The sequence below is a fragment of the Musca domestica genome, unplaced genomic scaffold (genome assembly GCF_030504385.1).
Source record: "Musca domestica strain aabys unplaced genomic scaffold, Musca_domestica.polishedcontigs.V.1.1 2, whole genome shotgun sequence".
NCBI classification, from domain to species: Eukaryota; Metazoa; Arthropoda; class Insecta; order Diptera; family Muscidae; genus Musca; species Musca domestica.
This window is the reverse complement of record NW_026712249.1, coordinates 17,933,636-17,958,746: the sequence shown is the minus strand read 5'-3', so window position 1 is coordinate 17,958,746 and position 25,111 is coordinate 17,933,636. Positions and strand designations below refer to the sequence as shown.

Genomic DNA, 25,111 nt, shown 5'->3' with positions numbered 1-25,111 from the left:
ATAATGAAAATATGCCAAAAATATGACAAAATTGAAAAAATATGAGAAAATTTTACAAAATCCATATTTTTATCTTTAGAGAGATATTTTTATGCGATTTTTTAGACTTTTTTTCTTTCCTGCCAAGGTGCCATTCTAAATTAATGAAAACTGTCGAAATCAGTTCAGCCGTTCTCGATCTTTCAAGCATATCTTCTTTGATAGACATATATATCGCACATATTTTGCTATATATCCGATTTGTTGGATGTTAACATCAATGTAAAGGTTAGAAGTAACCTTGTCATGGCATTGTGATTTCGCCGGGATTTAAAATATTCGCGGTTTAATGAAAAATTTTGATTTTTTTCAACACAAAAATTATGGTCTATTTTACCCGCTAAATATTATCCGATGACCACCCAATTTGGTAGGCTTCTTCCCCGCCCTAAACTCTAGCTACTTGCGAAATTCCGTGTCGATTGGTCTATAATTGCGAGCTGTATAGCTACTGCAAAATCCGAAATTTTTTCAGTATTTGGTCCATTTCAACCCCTAAACATTTGGCGATCATCTCCAAAAGAAATAGGGTTCTATTCTGACCTTAACCCCACCTACATTTTAAATTTCGTGAAGATCGGGCCGTAATTGCGACCTGTAGAGTGATTACAAATTAACATGGACAGACGGACAGACGGACAGACGGACAGACGGACGGACGGACATACATAGCTAGATCGACTCAGCTCGGCGAGCTAGGAAGATCCATATATACTTTCCTATATGGGAAACCAATATTTCGAGGTGTTACATAAATTCTGGCCCAATCAAACTTATAATACCCCCAACACATAGTGTTGTAGGGTATAACAAGTAAGCAAAGGCTACAGTCGAGCGGGGCCGACCGTTGAATACCCTACAACACTATAATAAACGATACAGTTTATATAGGCGAGATACTCGAAAGAATTGCACAAGATATTGTGACAAATAATAAAAGAAAACCATCAGGTTTCGTTCTCTAATTTTCGAATAATAGCAAGTTCAACTAATTTGCTCATTTCCAATTTATTGGTAGATGTTGCACGTAAATGGTCTTCCTAGATCTGGAACCATTATTTCTCAAAGACCTATAATCTCTCAGAAGTGGCAAAAGATTAACATTTATTATTGGTTTTTGACTGAAACGCATCTATAAGAGATACAGACAATTGACTATATTCTTCAACGAAATCAGCGTTAACGAAATAGTCAGAAGTGTGTCTTTCCTGCATTTGTGAATTCTCCAAAAAGTCACTGGACCTGCTGACCTGCTGACAATTGTGCAGTTTTTTGGTCCATTTAAACCCCTAAATATATGGCGATCATCTCTAAAAAGAGTAGGCTTCTATTCTGACCCTCATCTTATCTCCATGCAAAATTTCGTAAGGATCGGGCCATAAATGCGATCTGTATATGATATCCTGATATCCTAACTACTTAGTTTTGTTAGCTGTAGAAATATTACCAAATATTTAATTCAAAATGAAAATATGCCAAAAATATGACAAAATTGAAAAAATATGAGAAAATGTTAGAAAATCAATATTTTCATCTTTAGAGAGATATTTTTATGCGATTTTTTAGACGTTTTTTCTTTCCTGCCAAGAGGCCATTCTGAATTAATGAGAACTGTCGAAATCAGTTCAGCCGTTCTCGACATATAAGAGATCTTTCAAGCATATCTTCTTTGATAGACATATATATCACACATATTTTGCTATATATCCGTTTTGTTGGATGTTAACATAAATGTAAAGGTCAGAAGTAACCTTGTCATGGTTTTGTGACTTCGCTGGGATTTAAAATATTCGCGATTTAATGAAAAATTTTGAATTTTTTCAACACAAAAGATATGGTCTATTTTACCCGCTAAATATTATCCGATGACCACCGAAATTGGTAGGCTTCTTCCCCGCCCTAAACTCTAGCTCGGCGAGATAGGAAGATCCATATATACTTTCCTATGTGGGAAATCAATATTTCGTGGTGTTACATAATTTTTTGCCCAATCAAACTTATAATACCCCCAACACATAGTGTTGTAGGGTATAAAAAGTGAGTTTCTGTACAAGGTGTTGGATATACCCAGTTAAGAGAAACGGGTTTGGAAATTAACAGTGGAGAAAAACTCAAGCTCAGGCCGACTACCTAAAAAAGTATTAAATTAAAATCGAATTTGGTTCGTCGGAAGACATACCCTGATAAAAAAAAACGCTAATAATTTTGAGTATCATATATCTCGATCCTCTGCTACCTGTATTTTCGTATTCGGTATAGAAGATATCCCCCAAGAACCATCTCGGAACTACACTTGGAAAAAAATTCAATTTTTGCAAAAAGATGTTCCAAAAAACTTCTTTGTGGGGACCAAGAGATTAGAAACGAACGAAAGATTTTTAAATAATATTTCTTCCGATGACCACAAAGCTTGAATATTTAAATATAACATCAAGTCTGTTTATGAATATATATTCTTTTTTTTTAACACAAAACGAGCAAAAATGTAATTCTCCTAAAGATTTTTATAAGACCAACAGAGAACAAAACATAGATTTGTAAGAAAATTTACTCAGAGATTAACCTGCTATGGAAAAAAGTGGAACAATGTCGTACCCACTATTTTCTTTAATGCATACAATTCAGATCATACCAAGCTAAATCTTTTAATACATAATTTATCGAAATGAGATGTACGAACAAAATACAAATTTGTCTACCTACTTTACACAATGTACGTAGGATGTGTCTATAATTGTTTTAGGTAAAATAAGTAACTAAATCCCAAGCCTCTGACAACAAAAAAGGGAATTTCGGTAAGTAGGTATTTTTCTAGCATCCTAGCATGTGGCGAATGTCAAAGGTAAATGACCTCTTATTTAGATGACCTTCAACTACAATGAAAAAAAGGTAACAAAAAGTACAGCATTTCATTGGAGAAAATTCTTGAAAAAATTAATGTTATGTTGGTTTTATTATTTTTGAAATAATATTTAAAAAATTCCTGTCGAATTGGTCCAAGATAAAACGTCCTTACTCTTGGTCTGAGGACCCTCAAAAATAAAAAAACTATTATTACAAATTACGAAAAGTTCTAAGATTGTATTATGCTTTTAAAATTGTACCATTTGGTATCAGCTAAAAATTTTAAATTTGGTGTGAGAATTATGAGTGGAAAGTAAGTTTGATATATGAAGGTCATTTGTGTACTAAGTTACAAATTTGTCTGTGCAGCTCCACGTCTTCGTATAGCCCCATATAACGAAACCCCCAATATTCGGTATATTTTAGCGACATTATTTACCGGAATTATTTCAAATTTTGTATTTAAAGTTCATCATGGATACTACAGCCTATTACAGAAAATTGTCTGTGCAGGTGAACGTTTCATAACCCCCATAGTACCTCCCTATATTCGGTATTTTGATGATTTAAGCTAAATTATAAACATATTTTTTTTAAGTTTCGCATTTGAATATTGTAATAGCGTGTGACAAAAGTTGCCTATGCAGGTGCACGTCGTCGTATAGACGCTAATATATTGCTACATTCGGTATTTTTAAGACTTTAACAGAATTTTTAACGGATTTTATTTTTTTGAAAATTGTTAAATTTGTACCAAATGGTGGTATTCAAGGTTCAGCCCGGCCGAACTTATAGCTTTTTTTACTTGTTTTTCTTTTTGTTTTAAAATGTCACCTTATGTGGAGAAGGTCCACAAGAAGTGGATAATATATCCCATTTTCGAACTAGATATAACAGATATTATAAAAATTATGTAATTCAAAACTTCTATCCTTTAAGGGTGATACCATAAAAGGTGGGCTGGTATAGCCGGTCTTATTTATGTGTAAAATATTGCCATTTTTTAAAGGAACTTAACTCCCTTAAAAATTATGTCATATTTATTTATTTATTTATTTATTTTTTTTTTTTTTGAAAATTTTGAATTTTTGTGTGAGAGGAACTAAAAAGGAATAGACCAAGAGTGACCAACCTTGCCCTACATCTGATTTTTGGAAGAAATATTGGAACACCCAAGGTTTGTAGAATATATATGCTACCATGGGTGGGAGTTTAGTTGTTCTGAAGGTCCTTAAAAAAATATTCTCTTACTAAAACTGCTCGATTCGTCCAGGAAAAACAAAAAAAGTTCTAAAAATCCAATATTTTGCTGCTGTGTCCTTGGGAAAATATTCTTAAAAAATCGAGATTTTAATGTAATGTTCATATAATATTTTATATAAGCATTCATTTATAATTTATATGAAACTAATTGTTATATTTTTATTTATTCCTTATCGTTGGCAGATTAATAAATTATTCCTAAATGCAGGGTTAAACAATTATATAAGTAATTTTTGTTTAATATTATTTTTTCCATTCATTTGTTTTCTTAGTTTTAAAATTTCGAATTTCAATATCGTTTAATTTGGCAAACAGTGACTCACAATTAATAATAGCAAACCACATCGGTTAAACTTTAAAACATGTTTTAAAAAGTAGTTAAATATCACAAAAGCCGCCTAGACAAAAACAAGAACAACAACAACATTTCGCATATTATATTAACAACAACAATAATAAAAATTAAAAATTGTCAAAATAAAACACGCTAACTGCACGAGGAAGTCAATGACATTTAGATTGAAGAAAAAACTCAAATTGACTAGAAAATAAAATTAAATTAAAATAAAATAAAAACTATTCTTTATGAGGTACATTCAACTAGAAATGTGATCAGAACAAAGACATGTTCTGTCATGTATTTAATTTTTTTTTTGTTAATTTTTTTATCACAATGAAATGAATAAAACATTGCGGCTGTTGCCATCACACAGCCGCATGCCAAACTGCATACAATCTTTGATGGAGGAATTTTTGCACGTAGCAGTAGCCTCTTAAACTAACCAAATCCAACAACCAACTATTATCGAAAATTTGCATTTGGGGTCAATGACATCCTAGCCTTCAGTTTGGCTATGAAGATTCGCTGGGCGTAGCGCTGAGAAATAAAACAAAAAAAAATGCTAAAAAAATTGCACTGTTTTAAATTGACAACAATGGCGCATTGAAAGGTTTAACTTATATAGATCGGAGTGGAAGAAAGATATCAAATTTACAAAAAAAAATTCTTTTGGGCTTAGGTCATGCCATAGAAGCATAGGCTAACTATATAGGCTGTAGAAACTGCATATAACTTTTTTCAACCTCAGTTGCAAAATTAATTGGTGTTGAAATAAAAAAATTAGGCCACAGATTTTAGGATTTTTAATCAGTAAATTTTGCCATTTTAATAAATGGAAACATGGGGTATTAGAATCTCAATAAGCTCCAATCGTTCCTACATTTTTTCACACCGTCTCTTTGCAAGAGGATTGATAAATTTTCAATGTGGATAGAATGGTTCCACACCAAAATTGCCTTTATATTCCAAAGTTTTGGAGAAACACCCTATATGGGCAAAGGTAAACCTTTAACCAGTAAGGAAAAATCAAAAGTTGGGCAGTCCGACTATATGATACCCTACACCACAATGCTTATTTAGTTGAGCTAATGTAACAAAAAAGTTTTAGCTCTTACCAACTATGAACCAAATAACATTGTGGTATAGAGCAAGGTATGACTGCGATAAGGATTATATCCAAAATATTTATTGGAGCAATAGATATATCGGAGCAATAGATATACCGGACCGAGTTTCAGCAAATGGTAAAATTCGGCTGGATATGAAAACAATTCAATTCAATTCAATTTGGCCTGCTATTACATATATGGTGAGCGATAACCATAAAATCGAATGGAGATGTATATCGAAATTATATAAAAATCTGAACCGATCTCGATAAAATTTGGCAGAGGTATTTTCGAGCAGTATCTGATGCCCGGTATCAAATATCATTGTTGTGGGGTGCATACTACTCATGTGAACGACTCTAACACCAAATCGGATGAAACATATGTATGGGAGCTATAGCTTTATGTGAACCGATTTTAACAAATATATACCTGTTTAAGTCGGAATTGCCAAAATTCAGCCCTTTTGGGCTGATATTAACCATTTGGTGCACAAAAAAAAAATAACTGTAATCGTATAAAGATATATATGGGAGCTATATCGAAATCTGGACCGATCTTCACAAAACATTTATTTCTAAGCTGTATCTGATATCAGGTACCAAAGTTAATTGTTGGGGAGTGCATATTACTCATGTGAGGGATTTTAACACCAAATCAGGTGATACATACATATGGGAGCTGTAGCTATATCTGAATCGATTCTCACCAAATTAGAAGTACTTATTTTTGGGATAAATTAAGTCGGAATTGCCAAAATTCAGTCCATTTGGGCTGATATTAGCCATTTGGTGCACAAAAAAAAAACTAAAATCGAATAAAGATATACAGAGTGAGATTAAAAATCTGCAAAAAAATTAAACGCCATAATTTTTACTTTTTTTTAATTTTATTGAATAAAAGCAAAAAATATCGGAAATGACATCAAATTTTAGAATAAGTTTAAATTTGTCCGAATTGGTCACCTTTGGCACGAATTATGGCCTTCAAACGACCAATAAAAACGTCACACGCTACCCGAATGTTGCTCTGCGGTATTTTGGCCCATTCCCGGCCAAGCTCCTGCTTTAGTACACCCTCCAGAATATTTTCGCAATATTATTCGGCATTTATTCTGATGCCACGGTCGATTGATACGAGCGGAGGGCAACCATCGGCTGTTATGGCGGCCCACACATTATCACCATGGCCGGCGCTTGAGTTCTGGTGGCCAACCGAAGGTGCACATTTTCAACTGACCTCCTTGGCAAGTAAACACGATCATTTTGTTTGTTTACAAACTGCTGGACATCGAATGTTTTCTCATCGGAGAAAACCTCTCTTTGTTGCGGTGTTAGTTCCCGCAATTTTTGGAATTTCAATGGCTTTACCCCGAGCTGATATATTTGAATTCCGAATGGAATATTACGATATGTTCCGCTCCCGAGCCATTTTTCGGCCACTGCGACGAGGGTTTCGATCAAGTCGTTTCTTAACTTTTCGAACCATTTCTGCTGATCTTGCTGTTTTCTTCCGTCCACTTCCTAGACATCGGGCTACGCTACCAGTTTCGCGGTAACGAGCGATGGTACGAGACACAAAAGATTTATTCACATTTAAATGCTGGAGTGCTCTAACGATAGCCACTTGTGGTTTTCCAGCCAAATATGAAGATTTACACTACCACGCTTGAATTCCATCAAGAATTACTTTTTTTCTGGAAAATTCTCACGAAAATGTTATCGTACGCTTGTAAACAATATAATGAGCTGTCCCTGGAATAATTTTAACAGCTGTCGGACGGTCGGCTTAGAAAATACAGCAGTCTGAAATTGGTTGCAGTTTTTTCATCTCACACTGTATATGGTAGCTTATGCTATATCTGAACCGATTTTCACCAATTTTTGAAGTACTTTTTTTCTGGGCTGAATTCTCTGGGAAGTGCCAGAATACAGTCAATTTGACTGTTTGATAATAATCACAATGAACGCGATATCGGATAAAGATACATATGGGAGCTATATCCTAATCTGATCCGCACTCGATACAATTTGACAGAGGTATTATTGAGCTCCATAAATTATCTGGTACAAAATATCATTCTTGTGGAGTACATACTACGCATGTGAGGGACTTACAACACCAAATCGCATGAAACACATATATAGGAGCTATGGCTATATCTGAAGCTATTTTCTCCAAAATTGATGTACTTGCTTATTAACTGAATTCGGTCGGATGTGCCAAAATTCAGGCCATTTGAACAGATACTGTTCTTTTGGACACAATTTACCCGAAATTGGTTGAAGATATATATGGGAGCTGCATCTTAATTTAAACCGATTCTCACAATTTCGTCCGTGAGCCAAACAAATATTGTTTGGAAAATTTTATCTCAAGCGGATGATAAAAGCGACCTGCATTTTGTTCGCAAAAATACGCACGGACGGATTCTATGAAAAATAACTATAGGTCTATCTCGCTTCCTTCTCCATGTTACAAACAAATGAACAAAGACATAATACCCTTACCACTATGTGGTGTAGAGTATAAAAACGTCGATCTACATTGAAAATACACTTCCGAATCACAGCTACTTTGGATGTAAGTTATAGCAAACATCGGAATTATTCTCGAGAACAAAGTCCAATTCTCAAATTTATTTTATTTACACTCAATAAACAATTTCTCCCCTAATGCCGTCGTTGCTACCCAAATTTGTTTTCTTTGACTCTTTCATACACTTTCCCCTCACGTTCAACTCTCAATTACTCTCCATCGAACATGTGTCACGCCTATTTTGTTGTAATTAAAAAGTGATACGAGACATTGCACCAGACGGAAATAAAATATTTACTCTATTCTAATCTATCTGTTCAAATACAGTGGCTCGTGCCTCTTTCTTCTGCGATGTGCAACAACAAATAAAAGAAGCCATGTTTGGACAAGATTAAAATTTATTTATATAAAAATAGAAAATAAGTAGGTGAACTTGCTTCATATCAACTGATAAAAACTTTCAAAAGAAGAAAAAATATTAGATGTTTGAAAGTGTAATGTTGGTACCCTATATTCAATATATTACGCCCTGTTGGCAACAAGAAGAGGAGTGAATTTGGTCGGGTCAAAACGATTCCCCCCAACATGATATGTACAATGTCAAAATGAGGACCCTGATAATATTTTTTGAAAGGCGTAAGAAACCTCAAATGCCAAATTTAGGATAATTCCATTGAAAACCAGTAAAGAAAGGTCAAAGCCGGGCTTTTTTGCAGGCATTATATAAACAAATACTAAAATGGGTTTTGACCTAAGGGTGTTTTCCAATATATTATAGTGTTGTATAGTATCATATTGTCGGCTCCGCACGGCTATAGCCTTTGCTTACTCCAATAGACACGGAATTTCACATGAGGTAAGAGTTTAAACAGAGCAGAAGCCCATCATTTTTGATGGCCATCGGATAATTTTTATAGGTCAAATGGACCACAACTTCCGGGGGAAATTGTCAGCATTTCAGGACGTAAATAAAGGGCAAATGCTACCAGTAAAAAAATAATGAAAAAAATTTTTTACATTACAAAAAAATCTAAAATGGGTTTAGACCTAAGGGAGTTTTCCAATAGTGTTGTAGAGTACCATATGTTCGGTCCATAGCTTTTGCTTACTTATCATACCATCCACCTTGACAAGGAGGGTATATTAACATTGTCATTCCGTTTGTAACATCCATAAATATTAGTTGTAGACTCCATAGAGTATATATTCAAGATCAGCATAAAATTCTAAGTCGATTTAACCATGTCCTTCTGTCTGTCTGTTGAAATGACGATACAGCCCACATTATTTGACGTAGAGCTTCAAAATTTAGCAGAACAATTTGTATTGTGTATAGGATGCTTGGTATTGAAAATGAGGTACCTCCCGATAATCGGTATTTTCATGATTTTTGCCACATTTTGCCACGGGTTTGTTTAAAAATTAGTATTAGTAGGTCAAAATGGATTCTAGCTCCGGTGTCGAAACATAGTATATGTAGATTCACGTTTCTGTATAGCCGACATATAACTGTAACTCCCGATTTTATTTATTTTATTTTGATGATTTTTGCCACATTTTTCCACGGATTTGTATAAAAATTGGTATTTGTTGATCATAATGGGTTCTAGCTCCGATGGGGAAACATTAAATATTTAGATCCATATTTTCCTATAGCGTACATATTACGATAACCACCGATATTCGGTACTTTGACATTTATCCACGAAATTGTTTCAAATGTGGTATTTAAGAAAATTTGGTAGATGACAATCCTTGAAGTATAAAATTGCCTGTATAGGTCTCCGTTTTGGTATGGCCCCCATATAACGTCCTCACCCACTTTATGGTTTTTTGAAAAGTTTAACAGCAATATCCAAACGGTCTTACTGATATTTGTAGTTTAAAGTGGAACACGTTTGAATTCAGATACTTTTATAAAAAATTGTTTTTTGTTGGAACACGTTTGAATTCAGATACTTTTATAAAAAATTGTTTTTTTTTACCGAAAGGTGGAAATTGTGTGTGATTTCCGAAAAAAAGTTAAAAAAAGATGTTTGGTCGGGCCGGACTTTTTATATACCTGTTAATTCCGAATTTTTATACCCTCCACCATACTATGAAGGGTATATTAATTTTGTCATTCCGTTTGTAAGTCCTCGAAATATTCATGTCAGACCCAACAAAGTATATATATTCTTGATCAGCGTAAAATTCTAAGACGATTTAGCCATGTCCGTCTGTCTGTCTGTCTGTCTGTTGTAATCACGCTATCTTTCGAACAAATTGAGATAGAAGGCTAAAATTTTGCACACATGTATATTTTCCCAGTAGGCAGGTTAAGTTCGTAAATGGGCCATGTAGGTCCAAGTTATCGTATAGCCCCCATATAACGGTACCTCCCGATATTCGGTATTTTGATGATTTTAGCGACATTATTCACCGGAATTATCTCAAATTTGGTATTTGAAGTTCGTAATGGATACTACAGCCTAAGACAGAAAATTATCTGTGCAGGTCCACGTCTTCATATAGCCCCCATATAACGGTACCCCCCGATATTCGGTATTTTGATGATTTTATCGACATTGTTTACCGGAATCGTTTCAAATTTGGTATTTGAAGTTCGTAATGGATACTTCATCCAAAGTCAAAAAATGAGCCATGTAGGTCCACGTCTTCATGTAGCCCCCATATAACAGTACTCCCCGATATTCGGTATTTTAATGATTTTAGCGACATTATTTACAGGGATTCTTTCAAATTTCGCATGTGAAGTTCGTAATGGATACTTCAGCCCATGCCAGAAAATTGTCTGTGCAGGTCCACGTCTTCGTATAGCCCCCATATAACGGTACCCCCCATATTCGGTATTTTGACGATTTTAGCTACATTATAAACAGATTTTTCTTCAAGTTTCGCATTTAAATATTGTAATAATTTATGACAAAAGTTGCCTATGCAGGCCCACGTTGTCGTATAAGCATTCGGTATTTTTAAGATTTATCCAGAATTTTTAACGGTTTTTTTTTTTTGGAAATTGCCAAATTTGTACCGAATGGTGGAGGGTATTAAAAGTTCGGCCCGGTCAGCTTTTTTACTTGTTAGTATTCGAAGCGTATGCCTCACTCCTGTTTTTTAAAATATGCAATCCAAATTTAAAACAATTCTATTAAAACTGTGGTTAAAATCATCAAAATGATGGGAAAATGTTGTCCTATATAAAAATTGTCCTGTAACAAGAGTGCAGAAGCTTTTAGGTAAATCACTCGTTATCGTTATATGGGGGCTATAGAAAAACAATAACCTATGTGGCCAATGTTCTGTCATAATAGAGAGATCCCATTATGATCGGTGACTACATTTTATTCCAGTACGTTAGAAATTGAGGCTAATATGATCAAACTACCGAATATGGAAAATGTACCGTTATATAGGGCCATAGGAAAACGTGGTTCTATATCTATTATTTGTCACAGGAAAGAGAAACAATTATGAACTCCAAATACAGTTTTAAAAGATATTCTGTTAAAAACTGTTGATAAAATCGTCAAATTACCTTACATCGGGAGGTACAATTATAAGGAGGCTATAGGATAACGTGGACATATGTAGAAGATTTTATGCCATAGGAGGTAGAACTCACTAGAACCCATTATGAAATTCAAACACCGAATACTAACCCATTCCGCTAGAATGAAAAATCGTCAAAATGCCGAATATTGGGCGGTATTATTATGTGGTGGCTATACTTGAACTTGACAAAAGACAACTTTATGTTATTTGGATTTTAGCGCGATAGACGGTCGGATATGGCTAAATCGATTCAGAATTTTACGCTGATAAAGAAAATGTAAATACTTTGTTGGGTCAAAATGATTATTTCGATGGGTTACAAACGAAATGACCAACTTAATATACCCTCCATGCAATGTATGGAGGATATGCAACTAAGACAAATATCATTAAAATACCGAGTATCTTTGTTCAAAATCATTCAAATGAGGAAGATTGGAAGGTAATGTCATGTAGGAGCTATAGGGGACTTTGAAAAAGTCCAAATAATAAATTTAGAAAATGTGACTAAAATCATCAAAATATTAAATATGGGAGTTACAAGATATACATGAACAAATATCAAAACTTTTCTGCCAAAGAATCTAGTTTCCACTTCAGATAATTTTCGTTGGAAAATCTATCTAAATTTATCAAAGTAGGAATATCGGATAGTTTAGGGGGACATGAACACATTTTCAATTTCTTCTGTAATAGGAAGTACTGGAAAGAATCATATAATTGTATACTTGACATAATTTTTTCTAATACTTTAACTTTAATAATGGTGTTAAAACTGAAAAAATGCCTTACGGTTCTCCAATAATAACATATCATATGACACAAAATCTTTTTAAGTTCGAATTTCTCTCTCCTGAATATTTCATATTAAAATCCCACTTGACTCCAGTCGTGTACCACATCCACAATGCTTTCATTCTAGTTTGTAGCGCAACAAAATAATTCAAATAAAGCTAAGCACAATTTAGTACCGAAAAGCTGTTGTACAATTGAATTATTGATAACATTTTTTTTGTTTCTATTTACACATGAGTCGACGAAATTCAATAAAGAAATACAACAACTTCAAAACCGACGATGAAAGTCTATTTGAACATGAAACTTATGAAGTGCATAAAGCGAGGAAATACTTCCTAAGTTTTATGGAAAGAGGGGCATATGGAGGCTTGCACGCACACACACACAATAGAGAATCCCCTCGTGAGAGGGGGGAAAATCAAGTGAGTGAGAGATTGTCCATCACCTATGACGACGACGACAACGACGGCTACGATAATGATAACACAAGCCCCCCAATACACGCTGAGCGAGCGGAGAGCAGACAACAGCTCCAACTCAAAAAATATAAACAGAGAGCTTACCTCTACAAATTGAGAAATAAGTTTTTTTTTTCTTCATCTGGTAAACAAATGATCGCGCTTCCAACTACAACATGTTGTAATGCAACTATCAAACATGTTCGAAACGAACTTAAGTCATGATTAAACTTAAGCTTACAACAACAAAACTAGATTGAACCATTCATTGGTGCTCTTTTACTCACCTGGCCAATACAACCCGAGGGCCAGAGAGCGTTTCTCTTTCACTCATTCGCCGTTGCTGTTTCTTCAGTTTCACGGCTGCTGTTGTTGTTGTTCTGACTGCAGCGCTCTTGTTTCTTGCGACGAAATCAACTCATATATGAATCTTTGCTTTAAGGTTTGCTAAGAATAACTTGGGCTTAGATCGAACACTTCGCACGATCAGCGCGTACAACATCGATCGTATGATCGGTTGTTATAAAAGTCGCAAGGACATAACGACGAGACATTAGTCGAAATCTATAAACGCAACGCGCGAAGTCGTCTACAATCGTCTATAAGAAAAAATTTTCAAAGAAAAAAAAAGAAAATAAATTATAGATTAAATAAAAAACAAAAAATACGTTTTTTTATGAGAAACAAAAATTAACAAAATAAAATGCCATTTGTGTTATATGCAAGAAATATTTTTTAAAAATATAAATAAAATATAACAAACAAGATAAAACTAAAAGAAACATATATTGAGACTATGAGGGCAATAAAAGTGTGAATAAAAGTGCAACAATAAAAAAATTATATGCCCAAAAAAGAAGAAGAAACCAAAATTTCGAAAGTTGTGAATCCAAAAGAAAAGCATGAGAACTTTTGTTGTAAAAAATTTACAAAACTAAAATAAAGTTGGAAGAAAAACAAAAAACTACAAGATTTGTTTAAACAATAAATCAAAAAGAAATTTTCTATCACAAGAACAAGAAAAAGTTAATTATCCTTTCAAAATGTTGCTCACCGATTCGTATTTTATTAAATTCATGGTTCGCCAATTCAAAATCAATGACATGCAACATTTGCTCCTTGTCTTCATCTCCATACTGACCATCATCAGTTTCCTGCAATGGGTGGTGAATTTGTATCGTGAGCTGAGACGCTTGCCGCCAGGACCCTGGGGTCTACCCGTCATCGGCTATTTGCTGTTTATGGGCAGTGAAAAACACACCCGTTTCATGGAATTGGCCAAAAAATACGGTTCCCTATTCTCCACCCGGCTGGGTAGCCAATTGACCGTGGTGATGAGTGATTATAAAATGATACGTGAATGTTTCCGACGGGAAGAGTTTACGGGTAGGCCGGATACACCATTTATGCAGACCTTGAATGGTTTTGGTAAGTTTCAAGAAAAGGGTTTAACCATAAACAAAAGTGCAACACAATAATCAGTGATAGTTTTCGGGAGACAGAGGGAGGCATAGGATTTAAAAATCTAATTCGGGATAAAAAATGGAAGAAGGGGAAATTTTGAGAAAAAATCGAAGTCTTAGAACATTTTCAAAATTTCAGATGGATATAGGAAAAATTAAAAAAAAATTTAACAGAAAATTTTCTAAAAAAAATATTTTGGAAGAATTTTTAAAAATATTTTTTATATTTATTTTAAATATTTACAATTGGAAATAATTAAAAAAAAAACAAAATTGAAAATTTTAGAAAATTTAGGAAAAATGAATTTTTGAAATACAACGGCTTGTAAAAAAAACTCCAAGATTCTGATGGATTTGAAAATATTCTTTATTTGAAAAACAAAAAATAATAATGAAAATCGTTGAAAGATGTCTAAATTATATTCATCACAATCTGAAAGAACTGATAATTTCAAAAATTAACTTCAATAAATACTTTTTTAATTAAAAAATAATAATATTGAATTGAAAATATTTAAATGTTGAGGAATACAAATTTAATTTCTTTTTTGTTTGATATTTTTGGAGATCAAGGTGTAATGTATGTTTCGATTCGAGGCATTTAGATGCTTGGGAAAAATTAAATAGCCCCTTTAAAATTAGTTTTTTTTTTTAAATCATATTTATCATTTTTTTATTTAAAATAATTTTAATATTGGATTGAAATTATTATTATGTTGTGGAATAAAAATGTAATTTTTTTAATTTTGGTTTTTGGAGATCAAGGCATAATGTATACTTCGGTTTGAGGCACACTGATATTTGCTTCTTTAGAATAATTTTTAATTAAAAATAATAATATTGGATTGAAAATATTTAAATGTTAAGGTATATTTTTGTTTATGATTTTGGAGATCAAGGCGTAAGGCGCTCAGATGTTTGTGAAAAATAAAATAGCCCCTTAAAGAATATTTTTATTAAAAACCTGTTCTGTTCTTAAATCAAAAATATCGTATCTATTTTTTATTGAAAATATTTTTTTTTCAAAAATTGTAACTTTCAATTAAAAAATATTTAAAGATAATTTTTTTCATTTTGAATTTCTATAGAAAACAAAAAAAAAACTTTTTTTTATAAACAAATAAACTGGAGTAGATTTATATGTTACCGAGAGAATTAGATTTGAAAAATTCGATGGGCGCCATTTTCAAAAAAAATGTCAAAATTTGAAATTTTTAGTTAAAAAATATTCAAATAAGTTTTTAAATTAGAGATTAGACAAAAAATAAAGAAACTATAGTTATTTTCCATAAAAATGAAAATCGAATTGCTTTATATACGTTGGGCGCCATTTTTAGCATCAGTCGGTGTTTCCAAGATAATTAGATTGACAAAATAAATTGGGCGCCATTGTTTGCACCAGTCTTCAATTTCATTTCATTTTGCTAAATTTGATCTTTTTTTAAATAATTTAAAATTTTAAATTTTTAGTTAAAAACTTCAATGAAAAATGTTCGAGGATTTTTTTTACTTTAAGTTTTGATAAAAAGGAGCGAAATCACGGCTATATTTTATAAAGAAATAAATATATAAAGCTACTCCGCTTTATGTTTCCAAGAGTAATAGATTGGCACAATACGTTGGGCGCCATTTACTAATAAGTCTTCAATTAAAAAAAAAATTAAATTTTTTTTAATTATTAGTAAAAAAAATATTCAAAGTCGATTTTTTAAATGATTATCATAGAATAGCTTTATATGCTTAACTAATGTTGCCGAGAAAATTAGAGAGCATTAAATTAGCAAAATACGTTGGGCGCCATTTTTGCATCAGTCTTCAAATACATGTCGTTTTTTACTTAATTCATGGTACTTAGTATGTCATTATTATTTATACTGTCTTTGAGGGCGTTTCTTGACAAAATTTCAAAAATCCAAATATTTTTTTTTTATTTGGTATTGTTCAAATGATTTTCCTTGAGTTCTTAAATAAAAGAATTTCGCTTAGAGGAATTTTAATTTTCTGCAAAAAAATATATTTTTTAATATAAATTTCCATTTTTTAGACCAAAAATAAAATACCCCAAAAATTACCTTTTAAAAGAAAGTTGCAATTAATTATGGAATTTCCTACCTTTAACTTCCACCTTTCTCTATATGATATTTGACTTTTACTTCTCCCGGTAATGTTATTTTATTGCAAGATTTTCGTTTTGCAAGAATTGCTTTCTTTCGGACACCATGCGATTGAGGTAGGCCATAGTGCGTAAGAAAACATGAAAAAAATTCCATCACTTTTTTCCTTTTTTTTCTTTTCTGCCGTTTTGGAGAGTTTCCATTGCAAAAGCAAAACAAAAGAAATTCCTCTGTAAATGACTTACATTTTTATGCAATTTTCTCAAACAAAAAGGTAAAAACAAAATAATAATGAAAACAGAAGACAAAAAAAAAAAAAAAAAAAAAAAAAACAACGACTACTGATAAAGGCCAAAATCACCAGCGCCATCAACAACATTAACTTAACGCTCAGCAAAGACAAAGTCGGGCTTCTTTTTTTGTTTCCTTTCATTTTTTGTTTCGATTTATTTTGTTGTGGTTGTTGTTGTTGTTTCTTGCTGTTATATGAAGGTGGAATTAACCTACTTTGAAATTGCAAACAATTAAAGTAACAACACCACCGATCATTTTGTTGAAGAAAAAAAATTGTTGTACAAAGACAATGTTGAATGACTACTGCCCGACCGACAGACTGGAAGTTGAAGTTAAACAATGCTGATGCTGCTGGTGATAGTAAAGCTTGATACCAACCAAAAACCAAAAAAAAAACACAATAATACCAATGATAATGATGGTCATGGCAAAGTTTTGAAGATGATGCAAACAATTTATATAAAATTTACTTTAAAATACAGTGGAAATTGGCTACAAAGGAAAAAGGGGAAACTGGTGATAAAAAATTGTTAGGAAAAACTGCCAAAAATCGGAAATTCTCAATTTGAGAATTCCAATTTTTAAAAAAATCATTTTAATTGCTTTGTATTTGTTTCTCTTTTTTTAATCTCCCCGAAACACAAAAAACAAGTTCAACCAAAAAATTTTTGTAAATTACTGCATTTTAATGATGTACAAAACACAAAACCAATTAAAATTATTGTAACAGCTGCAATTTGTTGTTGACAGGAAATTTATGACAGAATATGCAATGCTGAAAGCCGTGGTAAAACGTGATTTTTTAAAAAATCATTAATTTTACAGCTGCTTATTTTTGAAACTGCAATGGGGAAGGGGGGAGAAGGGCAGACAAACAAAAACTTCAGATTCGAAAGAGGAAAGGGAAAAAACACGACGACTATCTTTTATAGAGAACGGACAACAGAGTAGCTTTAAGATCATAGATTTGGGTAATGTCTCCAGGAGAATTAGGTTAGCAAAATACGTTGGGCGCCATTTTGACATTAGGGTTCAAAATTCGGATTAAAATGTCTTTTTCCCACAAGAATTTATGAAAAGCATCAGAGTCATAGAAATATACTTGAAAAGTTACAAAGCATTTCAGTCATAGGCATATATTTAAAACATTAAACCATATACGTGTACGTTGGGCGCCATCCTGGGTTTCAAGAAAAAATGGGATCGGGTGATAATTTGGCCTAAAAATGCGAAAAATAAAAATGAAAATTTAAGAAATAATCTCAATATTTTAAGTTATAAACCCTTGGATTAATTTACCAAATCTTTGCTAATCAAAAAATTAAAAAACATAAAAACCGTTGGGCGCCATTTTTTAATTAATCTCCAAAACTCACACGTTTCTCACAAAAAAAGGAAAATAAAATAAAAAAATAAAAATTATATAACTCCTTAATACAACTTCCAAAATATTTAATTTTTAAGAAAAAATAAAAAAACGAAAACCGTTGGGCGCAATTTTTTAATTAAACTACAAAACTCGGATGTTCCTAAAAAAAAAAATAAATAAATAAATAAATAAAATAAATAAAAATAAAAATGTATATTCCTCCAAAAAAAAAAAAAATAAAAATGTATATTCCTCCCAAATATTTCATTCAAAATAAAAAATTATAAATGAAAAAATTATAAATGAAAAAATTATAAATGAAACAATTATAATGAAAAAATTAATAAATTAAAAACATAAAACCGTTGGGCGCCATTTTTGAATTAACTTAAAAAATCAAATGTTTCTAGCCAACAAAAAAATAAATTAAAAAATAATTAGAAATTGATATAACTCCATAGAATAATTTCCCACATCTTCCACTTCCAAAAAAAAAAAATAGAAACATAAAAAACCGTTGGGCGCCATTTATAAATTAATCTCCAACACTCGCATATTTCCAACCAAAAATAATAAACATCCTAATGAACATTTCAGTGTAGATTATTTTTAGGAAAGTTTCTCAGAACAATATTGAGAACAGTTTTCAACCTTAAAAATCGCTGTTAGTGATTTTTATCTGAATGTGGATCTTAAGGAAAATTTCGATTTGGACGATTTTTAGAAAAGTCTCTCAAAATTAAACTGAGAACAGTTTTCGGACTTTAAAACCTTTGATCTAAAAACGGCGCCAAAAACCAATTTCAATGGGAATTTCGAAGTAGCTCATTTTCTGACAGAATACCCTGAACCCATATTTATTTTCTGGGGCATCTATTCGGTTATAATAAGAAATCACATAATTTATTTAATAAAAAATCACTTCATAACGTTGATACTGATTTTGATCTGAAATGGTCGAAATTTTTGAAATATATGTTGGGCGCCATTAAGTAATCTTGATGGGAATTTCGATATAGCTAATTTTCTGACAGATCCTACACAAAAAAAAAAAAACAAAAAAACATATTACATTATTTATTTAAAACTTTGGGCGCCACATTAATTCCCAAAGGTTTGTCTTCTGAGAAATAATTGTTTCTTTTGTGGGTGCACATTTTTCTGCTAACCTGTTCAAAGGTTCAAATCTCAACCTCATCCATAGCTTATATCCAAGTTTTACCGCAAGCGCAAGCTTCAAGAATATATTTTGATTTTTTAGTACATTTGTAAACTTTTTTCTTTTAATTTAATTTTAATAATTGTTCAATTATTTTTATCTGAGCTCAAAGTCAGATTGTTATAAATTTCTTCTTCATTTTTTTAAATATTTTTTTTCAACCCAACTAACCTCTTGCATCCTTTGCTGTTTTTTCTTTCCAGGCATTGTCAACAGTACCGGTAAATTGTGGAAGGATCAAAGACGTTTCTTGCACGAGAAATTGCGTCAATTTGGCATGACTTATATGGGCAATGGCAAGCATATCATGGAGAAACGTATTATGGTGAGTTAAGAAATATTAATTAGGGGGAAAATGATTTACTCAAATCCCTAATTTCAATGAATAAAAACTTATCTCGGCCTTCTCTTTTCCTCCCAGATTGAAGTCCACGAATATATGCACAATTTACGCATTTCCGATGGCCAACCCATGGACATGGCACCAGCCATTTCCGTTGCCGTTAGCAATGTGATTTGCAGTATTCTGATGTCGGTACGCTTTAGCATTGATGATCCGAAATTTAGACGTTTTAATTTCCTCATTGAAGAGGGTATGCGTTTGTTTGGTGAAATTCATACCGTCGATTATATACCCACGGTCCAGTATTTCCCCAGCATTTTGACGGCCAAAAATAAGATAGCCAAAAATCGTGAAGAAATGCAGCGATTCTATCAGGATGTCATTGATGAGCACAAGAAAACGTATGATCCCACCAATATCAGGGATTTGGTTGATTTCTATTTGGCCGAAATCGAGAAGGCCAAATTGGAGGGTCGCGATCAGGATTTGTTTGAGGGCAAGAATCATGGTGAGTTTTGAGGGAAAGAAAATAAATTTTGGAAAAAATTTTAATTTTTGTTTATTTCTTTGCCTTGCAGAGGAACAAATTGTCCAGGTCATTATCGATTTATTCTCAGCCGGCATGGAAACCATTAAGACCACCCTGCTGTGGATCAATGTGTTTATGCTGCGCAATCCTGAGGCCATGAAACGTGTCCAAGATGAACTGGATCAAGTTGTGGGCCGTCACCGCCTGCCCTCCATTGAAGATCTCCAGTATTTACCCATCACAGAAAGTACCATCTTGGAGTCAATGCGTCGTTCCAGCATTGTACCATTGGCCACCACACACTCACCCACAAGGTAATTTGAAAAAAAAGCACCCAAGCTTTGTTTTAGTTCTAGCATTCTAATCTCTGGCCAGATTGCCTTCACTTTGTTTGTGTTCGATGTCGTTGTGCAGTGCAGTTCATTAAACTTTCAGCTGTGGTTAGCCATTGATTGGATGGTATGGGGGATGCTTGGCAAATTGAGTTAGCTAAGCTTGTAAACACTTTATCAATTGTTATTGGATTTTCAATCAAGAATTTCATTGTAATATTTTCCATTTTTTTTTTCTTCAATGGAAATGAAAATGGAGGCAGGTGGTGGTGAGGTTGGGAGGTTGGCTGCAGATGACGAACAAAAATGCGTTTTTTCTTCGTCCGTTCTGTGTTTGATCTGAGCTCAACATACGTAAGAAGAGAAGAAAAAAACTTGGCGATTTTTTTTTCTTGTTTCATTGCTTTCGTTTCAATTCAATACACTTTGTCCAGTCACTCAAGCATGCATTCAATAGCACATGGCGCAAGATGCGTCGTAATTTGTCCCACTTTTGTAAGCTCTGCCATTAAAAAAAACGCGTGTTGTTTCTGTTGTTTTTTCTTTCCTTTAAAGCTCGCCATCTCATAGTCAGTCCGCCAGCCAGCCAGCGAGCCATGCTGCTGGTGGTTCACAAAAGATTACAGAGCCAATATTTTTTTCACACTCACACACACACACGCCACTCGTTTGCCAAGTATAGTGGCGGACAGACAACCCCCAGAGCTAGCAAAGTAGCGATAGTAGAGCCACTGTTCGCCTTCTTTTTTCTTTTATTATTTTTATTGTTGTTGCAAATTGCACTTGATTTGTAGGCAATGAAGTGCAATTGTTTTGCCAAGTAGTAGCCGTTTTGTAGTAAAAATGGAAAAATTTACTTACTTGAGATCTCTTTGTTTTTGTTGTACAAACACCAGCCCGCCGCAATCCGCTTGGCCACCCCTATGGCTTGTAACACGTGAGCTTATTGTTTGTGGTTTCTTGTTGTAATTTTCCAATCTGCACTTGTTAAAGATACAAAAAAAAAAACAATAATGCCAATATTGTTTGTTTGGCTCAATGGCTGGCTGGCTGGTAATGCAACTTGTGTGCAATATCACGATATACCGGCCGGCTTTTTTGTAACAATTGTTGTAGTTGTTGTAATTGGTATTTTCTCAAAGTGCTGTCTTCTAAATTGCCTCAATTGTTATTATTTGGTGTGTCTGTCTCTCTTAGTGTGTGTGTGAGTGTGTGGAAAGTTCATTGAACTCAAACACTTTGTTAGATAAACAATATTAGAGAAACTGTGTCAAACAGTGATTTATGTGCGTCAAATTTCATTAACAATAATTCTCAATCACTTCAGAGGAAATAAAATATAAAGAAGAGATTTTTATATGGGAGAGGAAAAATAAAAATAGAATCTCGCTGGGGAATGGATATTGAAAATGAATGAAAGGATAAATTTATTTTAATTCATGGAATGTGAAAAAGAATTAGAAAAAGAAGATGACTATAAATGATAAATTTTTTCTGCAAAAAAAAAAAAAATAAATAAAAAACGAACAAATAAATAAAAAAACGCAGACATTTTTAGACCCTCCAGAATTTTTTATCCTACGGATAGTCTTTTAATGAGGAGAAAATTATTAACTTTCCATGAAAATTCTCAGTTTTAGGTATTCCATGTATAATCTAAAATTAATTTAATGCAGAGAAATATAACCAACTGATGAACGTTGGGCGCCATTCTGAATATAATATTTTATCTCAAATTTTTGAAATATTAAATTACTTCTTGAAAATACATCAAAATTCCACATTTTAATTAAAAACAGCAGACACACAAAAAATGTACATCAAACTCAAAAAAAAGCTTGGGCGCCATAATTAGGGAAATTTGAATTACAACGATTTTCTTGATGAATGCGTACACAAATTAACGAATTAACAGTAAAGAGGATCCTCTAAAACAACATAACTCCAACATAACTTAGCTTCACATTGGGCTCCATAATAAAAAAAACAAAAATTGTTAACATTTCATGATTATAAAAATTCCTAGGGGAATCCTAGAGCAATGATTTGCGTACTAAAAATTAACAATTAAAAAAGAAAGTAAAACCTTCTAAAAACTTAGCTTTACTATTAAAAATCCCTGGGGGAATCCTATAGGAATAATTTGCGGTCAAAAATTTACGCATTTAAAATAAGCGCCACAATTGAAAATTCTTAAAATTTCATGATTACAAAAATCCCTAGGGGAATTAAGGGCAATTAATTGAACGGCATAATTAGGAAAAATTGATTTACAACAATTTCCTGAGAATTTGCGTACAGAAAAATTTAAAGAATTTAAAGTAAGGATAGCAATTAAAAAATCATAAATTCATGTTGGGCGCCACAGTTAAAAAAACTTAAAATTTAACGATTACAAAAATTCCCAGAGGAATTAATGGCAACTCTCTCTCTTTCTTTCTTCTCCCAAAACTCACCAGAGAACACAACAACGTGAGAGGCAAAATTGTAGAATATTTCTTTTTATTTATTTATTTATATTATTCACTTTTACTAATTTTTCCCTCTTCTTCTGCTTCTTCTCCTTACAGAGATGTCGAAGTGAATGGTTACAAAATCCCCGCCGGTTCCCATGTCATTCCCCTGATCAACAGTGTGCACATGGACCCCAATTTGTGGGAGAAACCCGAAGAATTCAATCCCCGTCGTTTCCTCGATTCCGAAGGTAAAGTACACAAACCCGAGTACTTTATTCCATTCGGTGTGGGACGTCGTATGTGTTTGGGTGATGTATTGGCACGCATGGAATTGTTCCTTTTCTTTGCATCGTTTATGCATTCCTTCAATATTACACTGCCCGAGGGACAGCCATTGCCAAGTTTAAAGGGTAATGTGGGAGCCACCATCACACCGGAAGCTTTCAAAGTGTGTCTGACACCCAGACCGTTGCAATTGAACACAACAACAGTGGATCCACATCATATGCGTAATGTTGGCTCAAATTAGATGGCGAGGTGCGACAACCCGAAAAAAAAACAATGGAGAACAATGGAATTGTTCGTGTAATCATTATGTGAGAGGAAAATCATTCTTTTAAGAGCTTTCATCTTGAGAGGGAGCGTAAAATTGAAGGGAGAGAGAATGTTCAACAGACAAAGAGAGAGAGAGTCCAACAAACTGCCGAGAAAGTTCGTGTGACCCTCAAGTGAGAGGAAGCAAGGATTCAAATGCAGAGCACGGTTAAGTTCCTGAATGACGTTTTGTTTTTTTAAGAATTCGTAAAGAAAATCTTTCTTTCAAACGTCTTTAATGAAAGAAAATGAGTGTGAGCAGCAACACAAAGACTCTCAACCAATCTCTCTCTCCCCCATTATTCAAAAATCTCTCAAGAAAATTGTTCTCTACATGTTAGAAAAAAGAAGAATTTCCAAAGAAATTAAGTATACGTCGTAATTCGTGAAAAACGCTAATTGATATATGATTAGCCTTCAGCGCATATGAAAACAAAAGCAACAACAACAACAAAATAGTTCAATTTGTTAGAGAAAAAAAAAAAACAACACCGAAAGAGAAATCAGAACAAAAGAGAAATCGCAAAACAAAACAAAAAAAAGAACAAATTCTATTCTTTTACCCCCTAGAAGCTGTGTTCAATAAACAACAACATGTATTTTATATTATAGATTTACAACAACAAACAAACAAAATAGCTATAAGTCAACAACAACAACAACAAACAAATATTTATAAAACAAACAAAAACGCGAATTAAAAACAAAAATCTGTGGTTTAGCTTAGATAACATCTTCCCCCACCCCCTCACATCGAGGCAAAGAGAAAGTTTGCAAGGAGAGCAACAGAGAATGGCAGCTAACGAATGAACCCAAGGCCACAAAAGAAAAATAGAAAGCTCAGTGGAAAATAGAGAGAGAGAGAGTAACGAAATATTTCGTTATTTAATTTGTTTCTCTCTCTCTCCCCCTCTCAAAGCAAGCTGAGCATTCTGGGAGTCTTTAAGTTTTGAAACCAGTGAGGCTTTAAGTCAAGTTTTATAATTAATTTTATTTTAGAACAGCAGTAAAGTGATAAAGCTCAAAGCTCTCTCTATTTCTCCCATTAACAAAAAAAATCTTAAAGTGGTCATCAAACTCTGGCTCTCTTGGAAATTTTCTCTTTGTTCCTATATTGTACACAAATATCATGAAAATGCATATTATTTAGTTTTGTAAGCTCTCATAGGACCCTACGAAAAATTAAAAAAAAAAACAAAAACACAAAAAATAAAACGAATAAATTGTATATAAACCAACTCTCACACACACATATAAATCTATAAGATTCATAGTGCCACCATTCAATCATATGGAAATATTTACTAGCAACATTACTATCCCACGCCCCAGACCTCCCCCCACAACCCCTTAAATATCTTTTGTAAATATATATTTTTATATAAAATATACCCCAGCCCCTCCCGCCTCCGATCACAATAAGTTATAAGTCTATGTTGTTTTTTATGATTGTT

General features: G+C 33.0%; 1 protein-coding gene across 1 annotated transcript; it reads left to right on the top strand.

The window, feature by feature from the left end:
• The first annotated feature begins 13,365 nt into the window (after window positions 1-13,365).
• Window positions 13,366-25,103, top strand: LOC101900728 (cytochrome P450 18a1). The gene is made up of 5 exons (XM_005183375.4): window positions 13,366-14,372; window positions 19,607-19,728; window positions 19,825-20,254; window positions 20,325-20,589; window positions 23,178-25,103. Exons 1-5 carry the CDS (start codon window positions 13,988-13,990, stop codon window positions 23,590-23,592), a joined length of 1,617 nt encoding a protein of 538 aa, XP_005183432.2. The 5' UTR covers window positions 13,366-13,987; the 3' UTR covers window positions 23,593-25,103.
• The last annotated feature ends 8 nt before the right edge of the window (window positions 25,104-25,111 follow it).

Excerpts from the sequence above, each read along its gene's own strand:
- LOC101900728 (XM_005183375.4), top strand. The coding sequence starts at position 13,988 with ATGTTGCTCACCGATTCGTATTTTATTAAATTCATGGTTCGCCAATTC. Across the intron at positions 20,255-20,324 it reads GTTTGAGGGCAAGAATCATG|AGGAACAAATTGTCCAGGTC; the intron begins GTGAGTTTTGAG and ends TTTGCCTTGCAG. Across the intron at positions 20,590-23,177 it reads ACCACACACTCACCCACAAG|AGATGTCGAAGTGAATGGTT; the intron begins GTAATTTGAAAA and ends TTCTCCTTACAG.